The sequence below is a fragment of the Magnolia sinica genome, chromosome 7, assembly GCF_029962835.1.
Source record: "Magnolia sinica isolate HGM2019 chromosome 7, MsV1, whole genome shotgun sequence".
Taxonomy (NCBI): domain Eukaryota; kingdom Viridiplantae; phylum Streptophyta; class Magnoliopsida; order Magnoliales; family Magnoliaceae; genus Magnolia; species Magnolia sinica.
In genome coordinates this window covers 23,593,963-23,616,735 of record NC_080579.1, presented here as the reverse complement: position 1 = coordinate 23,616,735, position 22,773 = coordinate 23,593,963, and the positions used below count along the sequence as shown (strand labels likewise).

Genomic DNA, 22,773 nt, shown 5'->3' with positions numbered 1-22,773 from the left:
AATGCATGATGGAAATGGTGTAAACTCTATCCCAGAAGGAATCGGAAAGCACTATATTCGAAACTTTCTTTGCACCGTCTTTCTCTAATTCCACTCCAAGTATATTTCAAATCTGAACAAATTCCTAAGACCCACGCGGTGCCTATATAAGTTCTCGAGTGCAATGAAGTTTGTGGTGAACCGTGTCACACCTGGTCAAACGATGTCCCCTTCACAACACTCACGCATTGTAGCCAACAGCCATGAGTAATTGTATATAAAGTTCGTCACTCTCATCGCATCCTGGATGGTCTTCCTGACAAAATCCCTCTGGCCTATCCCCTCGAGCATTAAATCAATGCAGTGTGCCGCACACGGAGTCTAATAAAGATTGTACCTCCTCATCAATTTCTTCCCCGCCTTAACGAATGCACTGCCATTGTCCGTCACAACTTGGACAACATTATGGGACCCAACATCTTTAATCACTCCTTTTATGAGGTCATATATGTATTTGTGATCTTTTATTTTGGCTGATGCATCAATAGATTTGAAGAAAACGGGCTGCCCTCTACAGTAAACCACGAAATTGATAATGGACAATTTTGTAGGTCCCGTCCGCCCATCACACATGAACGTCATCCCGTGCTGCTTCCAGTTCAGCTTTAGTCCACGTACCCAAGCGTACATCTCCTCATACTCCCGATCAAGGTAGACCCCAAGAATCTCCTGTGGCGTCGGATGCTTCACACCGGGCCTGGCACGCTGCACCTCCAAAATCATATTTTCGAAGTGAGGACTGGCTGCTGCATTTGCTAGTACATGACTTGAGATGAACCACCTAGATTTAACGTCCCCCCACTTTCTCCCTAAGCCCCTTGTTCCACATACTTTTAAATCTCTTTTGATTAATACCTACAATGGGTGCATCTGTGACACGAGCGCTTTGTGTGTGTTGTAGGCCATGCCCGCCAGAACCACTGCCACCCATATTGCCTCCCTCAAACCGTCTGATGCTCCCACCAACCTCATGTCGGGACATCCCAAACGACGGCCTACTCTCATCAAACCGTATTCTTTACTCCCCCTCCCACTGATGCTTGAGACTCATGAATCACTTGTCTGAACTCCCTCTTATCCCGAGCCGCAACACAGTCATCGAGATATGCGATCCCCTCGTTGTCATCGTCATCTTGCTCTCGATAGCACCTAGGCCTCGTCCAGTACCTCGTAGCTCCTCCCTCAGATCTCTCTCCCAATCTTTCTGTTGCAACTTGTGTGACTTCGCTTCAGCCAACACTCTTCTCGTCTCCTCTCTCACCAACGTTGTTACACTTGAGCAGTCTTTCACATTCTTGTATCCCCCTGCCAAATGTTCCTTCAACCTAGACACTCCCCCCACTCCATATCACTTGGCCACAGTAGTTGTATATGGCTCCATATTTATTCCCCTCCACTGGCCGTCCATGTTTCCACCCAATGTCCCTTGCTCCTCCTTTTCCCGACCCGGACGACATTTTGCTCCCGATTGATATTATATACAGATACAACGAAACAAATTGCATATAACTCCATAATGAAGGACGGATCGGATCATCAAAATATTTTGTCCCCAATTGACCAATCCATTCAGTCTCTAAAATGGACGGATCAAATCGTCAAAATATTTTTATATGTGGGACCAGTTTGGTGATGCATGATGGTAATCATAAATCTCCAAACAGAATGAAGCATATACAAAATTTAGGTGGACCACACCACATGATATTTATTTTTTTTCCTTTCATCCAATTTCCACTGTTTACTATGGGATGGTACACCCGATAACTGGATCTGCTTCATTTTTAGGATCATTTTATGATATGATCCCAAAAATGGGGTAGATTAAAATCTCAAGTGGACTGCATCAAAGAAAACTTTGTTGGGCCCACCATGAATGTATGTGCTTTATCCACACCATCCATCTGTTTTACAACTCATTTTAGGGGTTGAACCCAACATTAAAGCATAAACAAAGTTCCAGTGGACCACACCAAAGAAAACATTGGGAATAATGATTTCCACCAATGAAACCTTCCTAGGGCCCACTTGAGCTTTGGATATACTTCATTTTTTAGCTCAAGCCCTAAAAGTATCCGCTAAAATGGATGAACGGAGTGGATAAAATAAATAAATCACCATGGGCCCCACAGAATTTACTCAGTACAGAGTGGGTGGATAAAATGTCGGTGTACCACACACCACCGATCTTACTGGTGTGGGTATGTGTCGTGCAAAGACGAGCATTACCACTCAAGACCTCCAAGTTGTATGAATGGTTCAAAGGATATCAAAGTTACATGGCCCCTAAAATGATGTATTTATTATATCCACACCATTCATCCATTTTGCGAGATCATTTTAGAGCTCCCAAAAATTATTCATATCCAAAACTTAAGTGAACCACACCACAAATAGTAGTGGGACAATGATTGGGACCGTTAAAACATTCATAGGGCTCACTATAATGTTTATTTTCCACCCAATCTGTTCATTAGATCACACAAACAAAGAGGAAAAACAAATATCATACTGATCCAAAGCTTCTATGACCACAAAAAAGGGTTTCAATGGTAGATGTTCAATCCCCTACTGCTTTCTGCAGTGTGGTCCACTTAATCTCTAGATCTGTCTTATTTTTCAGTTCAAGCCTTAGGACAGGCTCGCCAAATGGGAGGACGGTTGGGATATTACACATACCTCATGATGGGACCCACAAAACTTGGTGACGTAAACACACCAACCAGGTCAGTGGTGTGTGGTACACCAGCTAATCCACTTCCTTCCATTTCTGGGTAACACGAGACATGGGGAATTTCCTAAGCTTGGATGCTAGGTGGGGCCCACCATGATATTTCCAAAAAATCCACCCCATCCATCCATTTTTCCAGATCATTTTAAGACTTGAGACCAAGCATCAGGTGGATCCAAAACTCAAGTGGCCCATACAAGAAGGAAAACTGGTGAAAGAGTTTCCTACCCTTCAAACCTTCCTAGGCTCCACCTTGATGTTTATATGCCATCCAAATCGTTTATAAGTTCATTCCCATTGGGATGAAGTGAAAACACAAAATGATTAGCCTAATATGAAACTTTTGTGAGCATATGAATGTTTAAACAGCAGTCACTGAATCTCCATTATTTCCTCTCTAGTGGCCCACTTGAGTTTTGGATCCACCTGGTTTTTGGCTCACGTCCTGAAATGATCTAGAAAAACGGATGGACTGGGTGTATTTTTCAAAAACATCATGGTGGACCCCACCTAGCATCCCAACACGCGAACTTCCTTCCTTTAGCAGGGATTGGGTGAGAGCGGATTAGGTGACACCCCAGATTCACCGAGTTGGGTGGGACCCATGACTATAGGGCTCATAGGATGGACAGTATGGATGTATGTGGCTTATCTACACCGTCCATCCATTTTTTTTTTCCACTTATTTTTAAGGGTTCGGCCCAAAATTTAAGCATAGAAAAAGCTTAAATGGACCACACCACAGGAAACAGTCTGGTTAATGATGTCTCCCATTGAAACATTCCTAGGGCCCACATTGATGTTTAATTGTCATCCAACCCGTTCATAAGGTTACGAAGATATGGATGAAGGGAAAACATAAATATCAGCTTCATCCAAAACTTGTGGACCCCAAAAAAATTTCAACAGTATACGTTCAATTCACACTGTTTCCTGTAGTTTGTTCCATATCGTAGTGGATATTCTTAAATTTTGGGACCACGCCTAAAATGATATGGAAAAATGGATGGACAGCGTGGATATGACACATACATCACGGTGGGCCCCACAAAGTCTACTCAGTACACTAATAGTACTGCGCTCACGCAATATTTGTAATCGCGAGGATTTCATGCGAAAGCCTTTGGCACTAAGTTCTTGCACTAGAAACCTAGGTGGGGCCAGTGTTCATGTTGTCGGCGATATTATCGAAATATCGCCGATAATATCGGTATTGCTAGTCTAGCGATACCGAAACCCCATTATTTCGTTTCTCTTCAGATTATCGGCGAAATATCACAGATATCGGTGAAAAATCGGAGATATCGGCGAAAATCTTGGATTATCATACTGTAACTACCAACCACGATCCCTATCATCGAAAAACTGTAGCCAACAACCCATATATCCAATAAATAGGTAAGAAAACCCCTCTTTCAAAAAATCGGAAAAAATATCGGAGCTAAGAAAACCCTTCTTTCGGAAAAAATATCGGAATCGAGAAGATCGCCTACTTGTTGATTGCAAGTCGGAGCTCGAAAGAACGGCGGAGATCAACAGCGGCAGGTGCCATTCCGTTCGGATTTTCAGGTATGAAAATCCCCTTTCTGCATCAACCCTCCTCTTTCAAAAATCCCATTTCTTCGGTAGAGATCTCTCTTCCACGAAATTTTAGGGGTTTCTTTTTTTTTGTTTTCGTAAAGAAAAACTAGCGCGTAATAGATACAGGGATTTTTTTTTCTTTTCTTTTCTTAAAGAAATACCAACCTGATGAGTCATGCTCACCTACGCACCTGCGCACATGCACACTGTTGTACACGTGTCATCGGAGTGTAATCCGGATGGTCCATGTGATGCGGAATCACATGAAACCTTGTAGAGACAAATTTCATACTGATCTAAAACTCTGGTGGCCTATAGAAAAGACAAATGCAAATCAAGAGAAGAAACATTTTTCTTCTTTCATGGCTCACCAAAGTTTTAGATCAAAGTAAAAGTTGGGCCTTACAGGTTTCAAGGGGTGCTGCATAACATGGACCGTTCAGATTTTGGACTCCCATCATGTATGATGGCCTACCAAAAAGTTCGCACCAGTTACGTACAAACTGGTTCGCAGTGAGCGTATAAACGGATTACGCGAAAAACAATCCGCGAGTGTATAAAGGCAGCCCGGCCACCGCATGTAAGGCCCACCATGATTTATTTATTTTATCCACTCCGTTCATACATGTTAACAGATAATTTTAGGCCTTTATAAAAAATAAAATATTTAAAAAATAATAATAATAAAAATTTTGAGGCATATCCAATGTTCAAATGGACCACATTATAAGAAACAGTTGAATTGAATGTCTACCGTTGAAAAATATTTGGAGGGCCACAGAAGTTTTGGATCAATCTTATATTTGTGTTTTCCCTTCATCCACGTTTGTATGATCTTATGAACAGGTTGGAGGAAAAATAAACATCACTGTGGGGCCTATAAAGGTTTCAACGATGGAAATCATTATCCCCATTGTTTACAATGGTATGATCTACTTAATATTTGGATATAAATCAATTTTGGGCTCAACCCCTTAAATTAGATGGAAAAACGGATGGACGGCGTGGATATACCACATACATTCAAGGTGGGCCCAAATGAGTGGTTAATTATGTTTAAACGGTGGTCACTGAATCTCCACTATTTCCTCTCGTGCGGATGTCCTGAGTTTTGGATCCACATGATTTTTTGTCTGATGTCCTGAAATGATCTTAAAAAACGAATGAACAGGGTGGATTTTTTAGAAACATTATGGTGGGCCCCACATAGCATCCCAGTGCAAGAAAGAACGCCCCGACGCGGATTCTGGCGTAGGGACACTTGCTACCAAGGTGACGTCCCCAAGTTCTGTAGGCCCCACCATGATGTATGTGTTGTATCAACATTGTCCATCTATTTTTCTAGACCATTTTTGGGTATGAGACCAAAAATGAGGTATATCTAAATGCCACGATAGTGGGACAGTGACGCCCACCATTAAAAACTTCTAAATGCCACGAAAGTTTTAGATCAAGCTGATATTCGTGTTTTCCCTTCTTTCGTGTCATTTTTAACTTTTGAACGTGTTGGATTTCAAATAACATTATGGCAGGCCTTAGGATAGTTTCAACTATGGGAATCACTCTTCAACTGTTTTCTGTGGTGGGGTCCACTACAGATTTTTATCTACCTCATCCTTTGGCTCATGCCCTAAAATGATATCTCAAAATGGATGGATGGTGTTGATACAACACATATCGTAGAGGGGCCTACAGAACATGGTGACGTCACTTCAGTAGCCGACCGCTACTCAACCTGTCAGTATCTAAGCCGTGTTCGCGCGGATCGGAAATGGATTGGCAATTCCCCTGCCACCAGCCATTGCTTTGTGGGCCCCACCATGGTGTATATGTTTCATCCATGGAGAATGCATGGCCAGAAATGTGTATTTTTTTCAATGCATTTACTTTTGCATGTCTTAATTGTTGTCAGCTTGCATTTGTATTATATAAACTAATTTTGGTTACTATTTGAGTGATTTCTTACGACAACACATACTTTTTGGCCCTCATTAAATGGAAACTTCTAATTTAATGCATTCTTTCCATTTTAACCCTGCTTGCAATTATGTTGGAAGGTTTATAGGAAAGGAATAGGAGAATATTTGAAGCAGTGTATCAAATAGCGTACGCTACGTAGCGTAGCGTAGCGATTTCGCTACGTAGCGCTGAAAATAGCGTTTTTCCCCTGTAGCGTGCGCTACAGGGCTCGTAGCGTACGCTACATATATGTAGCGTGTAGCGCAGGTAGCGTACGCTACCTGTTTATTTTTTTTTTTACTTTTTCAGTGCAGGAAACAGTGGTGAACTCACACCACAAGCTACAGTTAAGTTAAAAAAAAACCAAAAACCTAATTCTAAAGGGTTTCCGATCTCAAACAGCAGCAGCCGACGCAGAAACTCTCCCTTCCGATCCATTTGGAGACGCAAAATCATCTCAGAGAGGCCCTTCGACGCTGCTGCTCTTCCTTCCGATTCGTTTGGAAACCCAAAATCGTCTCAGAGAGGCCATCCGACGCCGCTGCTCTCCCTTCCGATCCATTTGAAGACCTAAAATCATCTCAGAGAGGCCATCCGACGCTGCTGCTCTCCCTTCCGATCCATTTGGAGACCTAAAATCGTCTCAGAGAGGCCATCCGACGCTGCTGCTCTCCTTTCTGATCCACTTGGAGACCCAAAATCGTCTCAGAGAGGCCATCCGACGCTGCCGACGCTGCTTCTCTCCCCACCCTTCAGTGCTTTGGTCAAAGGTTAGCTGCCAGGCGCAAACCGACCTCATCTCGAGACAAAAACAGGTACGCTCCTTCATTTTTTTTGAATTTTTTCGATGTACATTGAAAATAACTTGGTATTTTCAATTTTTTCCTCATTTTTTTCCCTTTTAAAACACTAGTTACCGTCGGTTTATTATTCTTTATACCTTTTTTTTTTTTTCTGTGGTATGGCCCACGTGGGCCCCACTGAGGTGCGTGAAGGGGTGGGATGTGCATTATTTTCTATGGTGTGGCCCACGTGGGGCCCACTGAGGTGCGTGAAGGGGTGGATTTGCATTATTTTCTATGGTGGGCCCACTGTGGTGTCCGTATAAGTGTAAGTGGTGTGTGTTTGTTTATTTTTGTGACTCACTGATTTACCTGTGATGTTTTTTTTTTTTTTTGGTCAAGTAGTGAACTAAAGAGAGAAGAATGTTTGAAGAAAAAGAGAGAGAGAGAGAGAGAGATTTTGCATGGAAATATGTGGCTGATAATCCACTTGGACAATCTCATAGAAATTATGTGCTATGCAAATTTTGCGGTCAAAGATGTACGGGAGGCGTGACTCGCCTAAAGCATCATTTGGCCGGAACCCACAATGGGATAAAGCCGTGCCCAAAAGTGACGGAAGAAGCCAAGGAGGAGTGTAGAAAGGCTTTAAAGGAATATCATGATGGAAAAAATAAAAGAAATGAGGTGTTTCGAGATATTGGGAGAGGGGGATCGACATATCTTTCTGGTTCTGGCTCTGGAAGTGATAGCGCTAGTGTGGGTAATGATGCTTTTATTGGCAACCAACTTGGTAGTGGATCTTCTGGTAATCAACCAATGAGAGCAAGGGGTCCTATGGATCAATTTGTTAGTAGTGAGCAACGTCAATCCACATTGAATTCAAGGTGGAAGAAGGAAGAAAGAAAAGAAGTATGCAGGGTGATTGGAAGATTTTTTTTTGGGAATGCTTTGTCATTCAACCTATGTAATAGCCCATACTTTTCAGCAATGTGTGAGGCTATTGGCAAGTTTGGACCGGGATTGAAGCCACCATCCATGCATGAGATGAGAACATGGATACTAAAAGAGGAGGTTGCTAATATTGATAGTTTAATGAAAGCATACAAAGCTTCCTGGAAAACTTATGGATGTTCAATCATGTCTGATGGTTGGACGGATGGAAAGAATAGAAGCATCATTAATTTTTTGTTTAATTCTCCGATCGGAACAATGTTTTACAAGTCTATTGATGCTTCAGATTCAATAAAAGATGGGAATTTGTTATTTGAATATCTTGATGAAATTGTGGAAGAAATTGGGGAAGAAAATGTGGTCCAGGTTATCACGGATAACCATTCAAGCTATGTGAGTGCTGGGAAGAAGTTGATGGATAAGAGGAAAAGGATATATTGGACTCCGTGTGCTGCACATTGCATAGATCTGATGTTGGAGGATATTGGAAAAATAAAAATATATTCTGAAACGCTTGAAAAGGCAAGGACAGTGACGAAGTTTATTTATGGGCATGGAATTGTATTGAGCATGATGAGAAGCTTCACGAATAACCATGAGCTTCTACGGCCAGCAGTAACACGCTTTGCAACATCATACCTTACCCTTAGAAGTATTTACAAGCAAAAGAATGGTCTTATAGCCATGTTTGCATCGGAACAATGGTGCTCATGTTCATGGGCTAAAAAACCTGAAGGAATAAAGGTACGGGCTATTATAATGTTTGATCCGAAGTTTTGGCCTCATGTTGCTTTATGTGTTAAGAGCACCATGCCATTGGTAAGCGTTTTAAGAGAAGTAGATTCGGAAGAGAGGCCAGCAATGGGGTTCATTTATGAATTGATGGACTCAGCGAAGGAGAAAATTGCATTTAATTGCAATGATGTAAAAAAGAGATATGTTCCAATTTGGAACAAAATAGATGATAGATGGACTCCTCAGCTTCATCGTCCTCTACATGCAGCTGGGTACTATCTGAATCCTCAAATACGGTACTCAGATAAGTTCTCTACACACCCTGAGATAAAAAGGGGGTTGTTTGAGTGCATGGATAGGATGATCCCCCGTGAAGAGCATGCTGATGCTGATATTCAGTTGGATGAATATGACAAGAGAAGAGGGGATTTTGGCTCTCGCCTTGCACTCGAAACCATGACAAAGCGTTCCCCAGGTAATTTATAATTTTATATTTTGATATTTTCATTGTTATGTAAATTATATTTTTATAATTGGTGAAAGTATTTAATTAATTTATAAATTACAACTAATTTATGTAGCTGATTGGTGGGAACGCTTTGGAGATAGAACTCCACAGCTTACGAAGTTTGCAGTACGAGTTTTAAGCCTCACATGCAGTGCTTCTGGCTGTGAGAGAAATTGGAGTACTTTTGAGCAGGTGACATTTGTACCATTCAATATTCTAAATTGGCTAATTTTTATTTACTAGCTTAGCAAGTCTTTGATAATTGACTGACATAGATCATCACATGATCAGATTCACACAAAGAAGAGAAATCGGCTAGAGCAACAAAAACTCAACTCTCTAGTGTATGTGATGTATAATATGAAATTGAGAGAAAGAAGCATGAAGAGAAGGGCGGCAATGGATCCAATATTGGTGGACCACATTGAATCAGATGATGAATGGATTGCTGAGAAAGAAGGCCCTGTTCTCCCAACTGATCCATCGTGGCTCGAAGATCAAAATATGGCCTTTGATATTAGTGCCATTACAACTATTCCGGAGTCTGATGATCCAGTTGACAGCAATGCACCATCAACATCTAATATTTCTGAAGGAGATTGCCCCCCACCTTCCTCAAGGAAAAGGAAGGCAACTACTTTAAGTAAGTGTTTATAGTTATAGACTAAGTTACATGAACATTTTTAACAAAGAAAGTAAAAGACCCATGAATCTCTTTTTTTTTTTCTTTTTTTTTTTTTAAATGTGTAGGTGGTCCCATGGGAAGATTTCTTACTCCTATAAGAGAGGAAGGAGATATAAGAACGAGTGTTCATGGTGTGGATGATGTACATGCAGATGTAGATGCTGATGCTGATGATGAAAGGCCTAGACCTGGTGACGAAGTGAATGAGGATGATGACAACGACGATGACCTATTAGATATAGATGACCTTTAAAGTTCAGACACCAGAGTCTAGAGACTAATTATTGAGAATTTGAGATGTTGATTTTGAGGAATATGACATTTGTACTGTACTTAATGCTCTTAACTTTGGGATTTTTATTTTGAAGAATGTGACATTTATATATTTTGCTCTTTTTTTTTATACTATTTAATATTTATCATATATATATAATATAATATATATATATATATATATATTAAAAAATAGAAGTATCGTGTAGCTTACGCTACACGCTACGCTTTTTCGCTACACGCTATGGAGGGTTGAACGCTACGCAACACGCTACCGCTATTTAAAACACTGATTTGAAGAGGTAGCTTCTTTCCATGCAAACTGACATTTAGTGGTTGCTCATTTAGTAAGGGAGGTGGAGAGGGCCCCTCAACAAAGATTTTGTCATGGAATGTGATGGGGTTAAGCTGGCCTCAAAGAGGGTGTATGTGTTGTATCAACATTGTCCATCTGTTTTTCTAAACCATTTTTTGGGTATGAGACCAAAAATGAGGTATATCTAAATGCCACGATAGTGGGACAGTGACGCCCACCATTAAAAACTTCTAAATGCCACGAAAGTTTTAGATCAAGCTGATATTCGTGTTTTCCCTTCTTTCGTGTCATTTTTAACTTTTGAACGTGTTGGATTTCAAATAACATTATGGCAGGCCTTAGGATAGTTTCAACTATGGGAATCACTCTTCAACTGTTTTCTGTGGTGGGGTCCACTACAGATTTTTATCTACCTCATCCTTTGGCTCATGCCCTAAAATGATATCTCAAAATGGATGGATGGTGTTGATACAACACATATCGTAGAGGGGCCTACAGAACATGGTGACGTCACTTCAGTAGCCGACCGCTACTCAACCTGTCAGTATCTAAGCCGTGTTCGCGCGGATCGGAAACGGATTGGCCATTCCCCTGCCACCAGCCATTGCTTTGTGGGCCCCACCATGGTGTATATGTTTCATCCATGGGGAATGCATGGCCAGAAATGTGTATTTTTTTCAATGCATTTACTTTTGCATGTCTTAATTGTTGTCAGCTTGCATTTGTATTATATAAACTAATTTTGGTTACTATTTGAGTGATTTCTTACGACAACACATACTTTTTGGCCCTCATTAAATGGAAACTTCTAATTTAATGCATTCTTTCCATTTTAACCCTGCTTGCAATTATGTTGGAAGGTTTATAGGAAAGGAATAGGAGAATATTTGAAGCAGTGTATCAAATAGCGTACGCTACGTAGCGTAGCGTAGCGATTTCGCTACGTAGCGCTGAAAATAGCGTTTTTCCCCTGTAGCGTGCGCTACAGGGCTCGTAGCGTACGCTACATATATGTAGCGTGTAGCGCAGGTAGCGTACGCTACCTGTTTATTTTTTTTTTTACTTTTTCAGTGCAGGAAACAGTGGTGAACTCACACCACAAGCTACAGTTAAGTTAAAAAAAAACCAAAAACCTAATTCTAAAGGGTTTCCGATCTCAAACAGCAGCAGCCGACGCAGAAACTCTCCCTTCCGATCCATTTGGAGACGCAAAATCATCTCAGAGAGGCCCTTCGACGCTGCTGCTCTCCCTTCCGATTCGTTTGGAAACCCAAAATCGTCTCAGAGAGGCCATCCGACGCTGCTGCTCTCCCTTCCGATCCATTTGAAGACCTAAAATCATCTCAGAGAGGCCATCCGACGCTGCTGCTCTCCCTTCCGATCCATTTGGAGACCTAAAATCGTCTCAGAGAGGCCATCCGACGCTGCTGCTCTCCTTTCTGATCCACTTGGAGACCCAAAATCGTCTCAGAGAGGCCATCCGACGCTGCCGACGCTGCTTCTCTCCCCACCCTTCAGTGCTTTGGTCAAAGGTTAGCTGCCAGGCGCAAACCGACCTCATCTCGAGACAAAAACAGGTACGCTCCTTCATTTTTTTTGAATTTTTTCGATGTACATTGAAAATAACTTGGTATTTTCAATTTTTTCCTCAATTTTTTCCCTTTTAAAACACTAGTTACCGTCGGTTTATTATTCTTTATACCTTTTTTTTTTTTCTGTGGTATGGCCCACGTGGGCCCCACTGAGGTGCGTGAAGGGGTGGGATGTGCATTATTTTCTATGGTGTGGCCCACGTGGGGCCCACTGAGGTGCGTGAAGGGGTGGATTTGCATTATTTTCTATGGTGGGCCCACTGTGGTGTCCGTATGAGTGTAAGTGGTGTGTGTTTGTTTATTTTTGTGACTCACTGATTTACCTGTGATGTTTTTTTTTTTTTTTGGTCAAGTAGTGAACTAAAGAGAGAAGAATGTTTGAAGAAAAAGAGAGAGAGAGAGAGATTTTGCATGGAAATATGTGGCTGATAATCCACTTGGACAATCTCATAGAAATTATGTGCTATGCAAATTTTGCGGTCAAAGATGTACGGGAGGCGTGACTCGCCTAAAGCATCATTTGGCCGGAACCCACAATGGGATAAAGCCGTGCCCAAAAGTGACGGAAGAAGCCAAGGAGGAGTGTAGAAAGGCTTTAAAGGAATATCATGATGGAAAAAATAAAAGAAATGAGGTGTTTCGAGATATTGGGAGAGGGGGATCGACATATCTTTCTGGTTCTGGCTCTGGAAGTGATAGCGCTAGTGTGGGTAATGATGCTTTTATTGGCAACCAACTTGGTAGTGGATCTTCTGGTAATCAACCAATGAGAGCAAGGGGTCCTATGGATCAATTTGTTAGTAGTGAGCAACGTCAATCCACATTGAATTCAAGGTGGAAGAAGGAAGAAAGAAAAGAAGTATGCAGGGTGATTGGAAGATTTTTTTGTGGGGGGAATGCTTTGTCATTCAACCTATGTAATAGCCCATACTTTTCAGCATTGTGTGAGGCTATTGGCAAGTTTGGACCGGGATTGAAGCCACCATCCATGCATGAGATGAGAACATGGATACTAAAAGAGGAGGTTGCTAATATTGATAGTTTAATGAAAGCATACAAAGCTTCCTGGAAAACTTATGGATGTTCAATCATGTCTGATGGTTGGACGGATGGAAAGAATAGAAGCATCATTAATTTTTTGATTAATTCTCCGATCGGAACAATGTTTTACAAGTCTATTGATGCTTCAGATTCAATAAAAGATGGGAATTTGTTATTTGAATATCTTGATGAAATTGTGGAAGAAATTGGGGAAGAAAATGTGGTCCAGGTTATCACGGATAACCATTCAAGCTATGTGAGTGCTGGGAAGAAGTTGATGGATAAGAGGAAAAGGATATATTGGACTCCGTGTGCTGCACATTGCATAGATCTGATGTTGGAGGATATTGGAAAAATGAAAATATATTCTGAAACGCTTGAAAAGGCAAGGACAGTGACGAAGTTTATTTATGGGCATGGAATTGTATTGAGCATGATGAGAAGCTTCACGAATAACCATGAGCTTCTACGGCCAGTAGAGTAACACGCTTTGCAACATCATACCTTACCCTTAGAAGTATTTACAAGCAAAAGAATGGTCTTATAGCCATGTTTGCATCGGAACAATGGTGCTCATGTTCATGGGCTAAAAAACCTGAAGGAATAAAGGTACGGGCTATTATAATGTTTGATCCGAAGTTTTGGCCTCATGTTGCTTTATGTGTTAAGAGCACCATGCCATTGGTAAGCGTTTTAAGAGAAGTAGATTCGGAAGAGAGGCCAGCAATGGGCTTCATTTATGAATTGATGGACTCAGCGAAGGAGAAAATTGCATTTAATTGCAATGATGTAAAAAAGAGATATGTTCCAATTTGGAACAAAATAGATGATAGATGGACTCCTCAGCTTCATCGTCCTCTACATGCAGCTGGGTACTATCTGAATCCTCAAATACGGTACTCAGATAAGTTTTCTACACACCCTGAGATAAAAAAGGGGTTGTTTGAGTGCATGGATAGGATGATCCCCCGTGAAGAGCATGCTGATGCTGATATTCAGTTGGATGAATATGACAAGAGAAGAGGGGATTTTGGCTCTCGCCTTGCACTCGAAACCATGACAAAGCGTTCCCCAGGTAATTTATAATTTTATATTTTGATATTTTCATTGTTATGTAAATTATATTTTTATAATTGGTGAAAGTATTTAATTAATTTATAAATTACAACTAATTTATGTAGCTGATTGGTGGGAACGCTTTGGAGATAGAACTCCACAGCTTACAAAGTTTGCAGTATGAGTTTTAAGCCTCACATGCAGTGCTTCTGGCTGTGAGAGAAATTGGAGTACTTTTGAGCAGGTGACATTTGTACCATTCAATATTCTAAATTGGCTAATTTTTATTTACTAGCTTAGCAAGTCTTTGATAATTGACTGACATAGATCATCACATGATCAGATTCACACAAAGAAGAGAAATCGGCTAGAGCAACAAAAACTCAACTCTCTAGTGTATGTGATGTATAATATGAAATTGAGAGAAAGAAGCATGAAGAGAAGGGCGGCAATGGATCCAATATTGGTGGACCACATTGAATCAGATGATGAATGGATTGCTGAGAAAGAAGGCCCTGTTCTCCCAACTAATCCATCGTGGCTCGAAGATCAAAATATGGCCTTTGATATTAGTGCCATTACAACTATTCCGAAGTTTGATGATCCAATTGATAGCAATGCGCCATCAACATCTAATATTTCTGAAGGAGATTGCCCCCCACCTTCCTCAAGGAAAAGGAAGGCAACTACTTTAAGTAAGTGTTTATAGTTATAGACTAAGTTACATAAACATTTTTAACAAAGAAAGTAAAAGACCCATGAATCTCTTTTTTTTCTTTTTTCTTTTTTAAATGTGTAGGTGGTCCCATGGGAAGATTTCTTACTCCTATAAGAGAGGAAGGAGATATAAGAACGAGTGTTCATGGTGTGGATGATGTACATGCAGATGTAGATGCTGATGCTGATGATGAAAGGCCTAGACCTGGTGACGAAGTGAATGAGGATGATGACAACGACGATGACCTATTAGATATAGATGACCTTTAAAGTTCAGACACCAGAGTCTAGAGACTAATTATTGAGAATTTGAGATGTTGATTTTGAGGAATATGACATTTGTACTGTACTTAATGCTCTTAACTTTGGGATTTTTATTTTGAAGAATGTGACATTTATATATTTTGCTCTTTTTTTTTATACTATTTAATATTTATCATATATATATAATATAATATATATATATATATATATATTAAAAAATAGAAGTATCGTGTAGCTTACGCTACACGCTACGCTTTTTCGCTACACGCTATGGAGGGTTGAACGCTACGCAACACGCTACCGCTATTTAAAACACTGATTTGAAGAGGTAGCTTCTTTCCATGCAAACTGACATTTAGTGGTTGCTCATTTAGTAAGGGAGGTGGAGAGGGCCCCTCAACAAAGATTTTGTCATGGAATGTGATGGGGTTAAGCTGGCCTCAAAGAGGGCGCAAGAAAAGCAGGTTTGTTTAACTCAAAGCAAGTGGTGGAGTTAGAGACAGAAAGTTCTAATGAGGACATCCGAGCACCATACCAGAGGAGGGCTGATCCAATCTCCTTATGGCTAGACGACCATTACATAGGGCCCACTTGGCCCAATTCACATTTCTAACCACGTTGAAGACCCCACGTGCATGTTTATGCATCTTTGAAGACCCTACACTGGAAATATATACGTGGGTTGCATATAGGAGCTTGATGGACACATCGGACCATTGGATCATCATCATCGGACATATTGATCTTGGATTCCCATGGGCCACGAAATAGTTTAGTTGTTTAAATTGTTTACATGCTTGTTATTTTTGGTATATCTTATATTTTTGCTGAGATTAGGGAATTAGGAATAACTTTTAATTTATTAAGTATCTTTATGTTGAGAATCTTATCTGAGAGCGTCTTTTTGTAAAAGGTCTTTTCTGACACTATAAAAGAGAAATATGGGAGTGTGAAGCCCTAATACCATTATTTTGAAGAAAAAAAAATAAAGAGTTGTGTTATCCCTTCTTCATGTGATTTGAAGAATACTCCATGTGATTTGGAGCTTGGGTGTGGTGTGATTCCATTCTCCATTCAATGGAGGTGCGAGGCTTCCATCTATCATCTTCATTTTCTCTTCCTTTCTATCCAAAAGAGGTATTTTTCCAAAAACTTCATCTATCTTCTTCCCTTCCTATCCAAGACCATTCAAATCATCTTTTTCTTCAATTGCTCATCATCCAACTTCAACCCCAACCGAAATCAACTATTGAGGGTCCCAAAACCCTAGCCAATGACCCACACGTGCGAGCCCTTAGGCTAACTACACGGACAACCGCTCATTCCGTTGATTTCCCCTTGCTTAGCCCATTAAAACATCTTGATTCCCCATCTATAACCCTACCCTAAACCCTAGATCCTCAATTTGCTATTTTTCCCAATTTCTAAAAAAACCATAATTCCAAAATCCTCAATTCCCATTAACCCTAATTTTCCAAATTTCAGATTTTCCACTTCCTAACCCTAATCATAAAACCTATAAGTTGGTCCCTTGAGTGTGGAAGGTGCGTATGCTACATTGGAAGTTTTATCCTTTTATCGATCCTAATTTTAATCAGTGTTTTAAATAGCGGTAGCGTGTTGCGTTGCGTTCAACCCTCCGTAGCGTGTAGCGAAATAGCGTAGCATGTAGCGTAAGCTACACAATACTTCTATTTTTAAATTTTTTTTAAATATATATATATGATAAATATTATATAGTGGGCCCACCATAGAAAATAATGCAAATCCACCCCTTCACGCACCTCAGTGGGCCCCACGTGGGCCACACCATAGAAAATAATGCACATCCCACCCCTTCACGCACCTCAGTGGGCCCCGCGTGTGCCACGCCATAGAAAATAACGCACATCCCACCCCTTCACGCCCCTCAGCGGGACCCACGTGGGCCATACCACAGGAAAAAAAATAAAAAAGTATAAAGAACACCAAACCGACACTAACTAGCATTTTAAAAGGGAAAAAAATGAGGAAAAAATTGAAAATACCAAGTTATTTTCATTGTACATTGAAAAAATTCAAAAAAAAGGAAGGAGCATACCTATTTTTGTCTCAAGATGAGATTGAATCGCTGAAAACTGTAAATATTGAAGCTACACAGCGATCTGTTTGCCTTTGGAAGTAGTTTTTCCAACTCACGATTGAAAAGTGGGGAGACGAGCAATGTCAGCAGCGTCGGTTTGCGCCTGGCAGCTGACTTTCGACCACAACATTGAAGGGTGGGGAGAGAAGCAGCGTCGGCAACGTCGGATTGGCCCTGTGAGAAGATTTTGGGTCTCCAAATGGAAGGGTGGGGAGAGCAGCTGCATCGGCTGCTGCGGTTTGGGGGTGAAAGCCCTTTAGAATTAGGTTTTTTGTTTTTTAACTTAAGTTTAGCTTGTGGTGTGAGTTCATCACTGTTTCCTGCACTGAAAAAAAAAAAAAAAAACCAAACAGGTAACGTATGCTACCTGCACTACACGCTACATATCCGTAGCGTATGCGCTACAGGGGAAAAACGCTATTTCGAACGCTAGGGGAAAAACGCTATTTCGAACGCTACGTAGTGAAATCGCTACACTACGCTACGTAGCGTACGCTACGAACGCTATTTGATACACTGGTTTTAATTGATTTATGTGATTTCTTAGCATGCGGGCATGTAATTTAGGTTAAATCAGATTTTATTTCCTATTGTTTACTCTTAATTACTCAGTGGGTTAACATCTTTTGTTAATTAAATTACTTTATAGACTCTTTCATAATCTCCATGTTGCATGCTAGCATTAAATCATGTGTCATGTATCAAGTTCATTCCATGGATGTAAGGATGGTTCATACAGATTGGGGTGACACAACAAATGAGTGGTGGCTTTAGATGCGATTGCCACATTCGATTGAATTGTTGTTTTCTAGAATACTTATGCTTTATCAAAGAGTGAAAGCATTATCGGATTATTTTCTGTTTCCATTTTGTTGAGAGAGATGGACAGGCAATTGTTGACTTCTTATTGCTGTCTATGGGAATCAAAGCTTGAGGCAGAATTTCGGGCAGAATTGGACTCTATTTGGTGTAAATGGAATGACCATTGTGTGTGGGTGGGGACTTTAATGTCATTCAAGTTTTTCATGTTTTTTTTTCAATAAAAAGTAGACTGTAACAGCTGCTAAGGCCATATTGCAAAGGTAACGGTGGTGACCATTATGGCCACCATTACCGTTACAAAATACGTTGTTAGCAGTCCAACAAGATATTGGCAAAAATATTGGTAACAAGGATGAGGGAGGTGTTACATTGGTGTCAAGGGGTATTCATGCACAAAAAACATTCTGGATGGAGCTCTTATTGCTCCCAAAAGTATCAATTAAAGATATAGAGAAGGCCAGGCATTTTATGCAAAATCGATGTGGAAAAGGGTGATGACCATGTAGGTTGGGAGTTTTAAATTGTATGCTAGGAAAACAACATTTTGTGTTAGATGGAGGAAACGAATGCAGGCTCCAAAAAAGGCTCCCCAAAAGGCTTCTTCAAGAGCTCAAGGAGTCTTCTTCAAGGGCATCTATTACCTCATTTCCCATTCCTATTTGTGGTGGTAATGAAAGTGCTTCACAGCATCCCGATGAAAGCTACTTTTGAAGGGCTTGTAAACGGGTTCACGGTGGAGAATGCCAATTTTTGTATTCCATACCTTCAATTTCTAACGGCGGTTTATCTTACAAAAGAAAATTATAATGCCATTTTTTTCTTTTCCAATGCAAATAAAAGGGAAGTTGATAATATGCATAAAATGGTCAGAGATGTTTTGAACCAATCTCCAGCCTTAAAATTAATACTGAAATGAGTGAGATCATGAGGATTAAAACTTCATATGAGAACATGGTGGATCTGGGTAGAAGATTTGGGTGCGAAGGCAAAACCCAAAAGACTCCCATTGAAACACCTAGATCTTCCCATTGTGTTGGAAACACCCAATGCATTTGTGGGATGAGGTCGTGAGAAGGATGGAAAGGAAACTCTCAAACTAGAAGTAGAGATACCAGTTGCCACTGTCTCAAAGGTTGCAGTACTCTCACTAAATCAGCTCTTTTGAACTTGCCAGTCTGTTTCATGTCTTTGTTTCCCTGCCCAACAAAGATCAATCAGATATTGGAAAATCTGAAGAGACTTCCTTTGGAAAGGTGGGGAGATGAGCACAAGTTCCACTTGATTGAATGGGATAAAGTGCACAAGCTGAAAAGGCCAAGTTGGCGCAGGGGTGAGATCTTTGAAACGAATCAAAATGGCATTGCTTGGAAATGGCTTTGGAGATTTGGATCAAAGGAAGATAGCTTGTGGAAGCATGTGATTTCTTGTAATTATAGATACATACCAAAGGGATGGTATACATAGACTCTTATCTCTTAATAACATTGTGACAAATATTTGCTAAGAATTTTAAAATCCCACAATAATCGAAAATTAAAATTAAAATTAAAATTAAAAATTTTAAAAAAAAAAAAAAAACACGATAGTATCGTGATAATATTTCGAGATATTATTGTTCAAAAAAAATATTTTGAGATATTCAAAATCTCAGCAGAAATTATTTTTTTGAGATTTTATCATGAAATTATTGCAATTTTAACACAAATTATTTAAAAGTTAAAGTAACTCATATTATACCGCTATATTTAAATTTTTTTAATTATTGATTAATTTATAATAACTATATTTAAAAATTTTGTTTTCAACAAGATTTTCCCAATGATATCGGGAGATAAACAATAAAAACCAAAAATCTCTCAAGATACTCCAATGCCGAGAAATTGCCGAGAATGAGCTATGCTTAATAGAGATTCATGAGTGTGTAAGGATGCATGTAGCTTGCAACCAGACTTCTCGAAGGCTATTATTGCAAGGAGAATAATGGGTCTCATTTATTTATTTATTTTTGTTTTGGAAGGATGTGTGATGTGATAATAGCGTGTTTTGCAACATATTCCCAATACTCTACCAGGTGACTGTTGTTAGTGAAATAATGGTTGCCCAACAGTATTGTTGTATCGGAGGCCAAGACTGTGTACCAGGTGACTGTTGTTAGTGAGATAATGGTTGCCCAACACTATTGTTGTATCAGAGGCCAAGTGGTTTGGAATTCGGCCTTCGGAAGCAATTTGACAACAGAGGAATTCGGTCTGGTCGGCAGGATGGAAGGTCTTAATAGACAAAATTCTTTAGTTGGGGAGAAGTACAAGTGGTGGTCTACTCTTGAGTGAAATTCCTTACTCTTGCTCAGGTGGTAGACTCTCAGGAGTTTCAACTCCCGGTCAAGGGTTCGAGTACCCATAGGTGGTGAAATTCCAATAGCGTGAGTGTGTGGGGTGTGTGTGCGTGTGTTAAAAAAAAAAAAGAAAAAAGTGGCTCCTCTATCAAATCTTTTTATCCAATGCAATCAGGTCATATGGCATTCAGATGACTTGACTGATCACATTTGGAGGACTCCCAAGGCCGCCTTGGAGGGTGCGAGGTGTTCCATAATGGTGGCCATAGCCTTTTTTGCTTTTTTGAAAAAAAGAAAAAACCATTTTGGGACAATTATGGGACCGTTGCAGGCCATAACGGACCATTATGGGGCAGTTACAGTCGTTTTGTCTGTGACGGCCGTTTTGGCCCTGTAATGTGTAACAGTTACCACTGTTACAGTTGTTACAGAACCATTTTGGCATACCATCTGATGGTGGTTTTTGGATGGTTGGTGAAGAGGAGCAAGATCCTCACCATTGACCATCTCAGAAGTAGAATGACAGTCATTCATAATGTGTCAAATCTTTCTCACAACTCACAAGGATGCTGAGACAATGGATCATCTTTTTTCTCTATTTTAAGTTTGCATTGGAGGTCTGGTGGAGGATATTTAGACTCTTCAGACCTGGATAGTTTATACCAGGAACAATTCAACATCTCTTTCAAGCAAGGAATCCCTAAGGGAAGAAGTAGAAGAACCCTTTGGCAGCTTTCTTTGTTAGCAGGTTTCCGTATGGAAGGAATGCAACAACAGGCCTTTCTATAACAAAGTCCGTCCATATGAAGTGGTGTTTAATAAGATTACAGATACAACCATGAGTTGGGCTTTTGGTATTCAATATGTATTCAATGGGTAGAATAGGGTTTCCATTGATGTATGCAAGGTAGGAATTTCTAACTTGTGCCATGCAGATGATCTCTCATCATTTGTCATGACTGTAGGCTGGTTAACCCTTTAGGCTCTTTAGCTTCTATAAATTTATTGTTGCCTTTCAGAGAGAAAAAACCAGGCCAGGGACTAATGGGAAGAGTGAAAAGGTTGAGATAAAATAGGTTTACTCCAGGAATATTGGAGCAAATTTTGAATCGGTTGGAAAATAGGGTGTTTCTTCAAGGCCATATGATTGCTTGGTCTTTTTTACAATTTCAAATTAACAGGGGAGGATGACTCTTCTAGTACAATCTCTTGGGCACTGAAGAAGAGCGAATTGCCCATGGCACTTGTTGAACCTTCCTGAAGAATTCTGGGATATTGTTAATGTTGCTGACTTATCTTTCACACACCCACTAGGTGGCTAATGATTTGGAGTACAAGTTTCATGGAGGATGGAGTTTCTTTTTACTTTTTCATTTTATTTTTCTGTTGGGCCCTGGCCACACTTAGATGATAGATGGAGATGAGGTGAGGATTTTATACACTTGGGAACATCACCACCAGGGCAATGGCTCAACCTCATCGGTTGCATGTTTCATATTGTTGGTTTAATGAATACAATGAGAAAGCAATGAAAATTGCATGATGTGGCTTTGTCCTGACAAAGCATTCTTCCTAGATTTCCTCAATTATGCTCAAGTTTTATTTACTGTTTATCACTTCATGAATACCTCTGACAATCATCATAGTTCTAAATGGCATCAGCATTCAGCAGTGGAAATTGAACGGTGTCAATCTAGGATGAAGCATCAAATCTGATATCTAGTAAATGCTTGGTATGCACATTACATCACTGACGGAGTTCAAATTAAGAGACTCAAAAAGATGAAATGAAGAAAACCATATTTACTATAATAAAAGTTGATATAACTTATATAATATGAGTTAGTAATCCTGCAAGAAAAAACTAAGTCAATCCAACTTACATTTGCAAGCCTGAAGGGGCAAAATTTGGGCTTCCCTCTGCGCCCATACTTAAGTAAATAGGCTCCTTTCTTGAGAGCAGTAATGGCCTGTGGCGCATAAAATGGGAAGAACAGGTTAGAAAATTCTCAGCATACATGTAACTCACAATAAAGAAGGTATAGGAGGGACACCAAACATGAAAGGCAAATAAGCTGCAAACGAACATAAATTCATGAATGTGAGATGATGTCGACTTTTAATGAATAACAAAGCAAAATCTGGTAAACAAGGAAAAGACGAAAACTCAGAAAAACAAGAAGCCATCAAGGTAATGGCCAAGATTCCCAATAAATAAATATGCCTTGAGGCACCTTCCTTGACAGCACATCCAGTTGGAA

At 40.1% G+C, this 22,773-nt stretch overlaps 4 protein-coding genes and 1 long non-coding RNA gene across 7 annotated transcripts in view; 4 read left to right on the top strand and 1 right to left on the bottom strand.

Moving 5' to 3' along the window:
- Positions 1-22,773, bottom strand: part of LOC131251217 (PH, RCC1 and FYVE domains-containing protein 1-like) — a 76,211-nt gene that overhangs the window by 34,759 nt on the left and 18,679 nt on the right. For all 3 annotated transcript variants that reach the window (XM_058251816.1, XM_058251815.1, XM_058251814.1), the window contains exon 2: positions 22,396-22,482. In XM_058251816.1, the coding sequence (XP_058107799.1) occupies positions 22,396-22,482 (87 nt within the window). The remainder of the gene's footprint in view (positions 1-22,395; positions 22,483-22,773) is intronic.
- LOC131251221 (uncharacterized) lies at positions 6,887-12,438 on the top strand. Its single transcript, XR_009173669.1, has 2 exons — positions 6,887-7,357; positions 12,310-12,438. It is a non-coding gene; the product is annotated as an uncharacterized LOC131251221 (long non-coding RNA).
- LOC131251219 (uncharacterized) lies at positions 9,590-10,242 on the top strand. Its single transcript, XM_058251818.1, has 2 exons — positions 9,590-9,932; positions 10,040-10,242. Exons 1-2 carry the CDS (start codon positions 9,641-9,643, stop codon positions 10,225-10,227), a joined length of 480 nt encoding a protein of 159 aa, XP_058107801.1. The 5' UTR covers positions 9,590-9,640; the 3' UTR covers positions 10,228-10,242.
- On the top strand, positions 13,685-14,494 carry LOC131251218 (uncharacterized). The gene is made up of 2 exons (XM_058251817.1): positions 13,685-14,271; positions 14,378-14,494. The coding sequence occupies exons 1-2, from the start codon at positions 13,746-13,748 to the stop codon at positions 14,434-14,436; spliced, it is 585 nt and encodes a 194-aa protein (XP_058107800.1). The 5' UTR covers positions 13,685-13,745; the 3' UTR covers positions 14,437-14,494.
- Positions 14,610-15,303, top strand: LOC131251220 (uncharacterized). Its single transcript, XM_058251819.1, has 2 exons — positions 14,610-14,947; positions 15,052-15,303. The coding sequence occupies exons 1-2, from the start codon at positions 14,656-14,658 to the stop codon at positions 15,237-15,239; spliced, it is 480 nt and encodes a 159-aa protein (XP_058107802.1). The 5' UTR covers positions 14,610-14,655; the 3' UTR covers positions 15,240-15,303.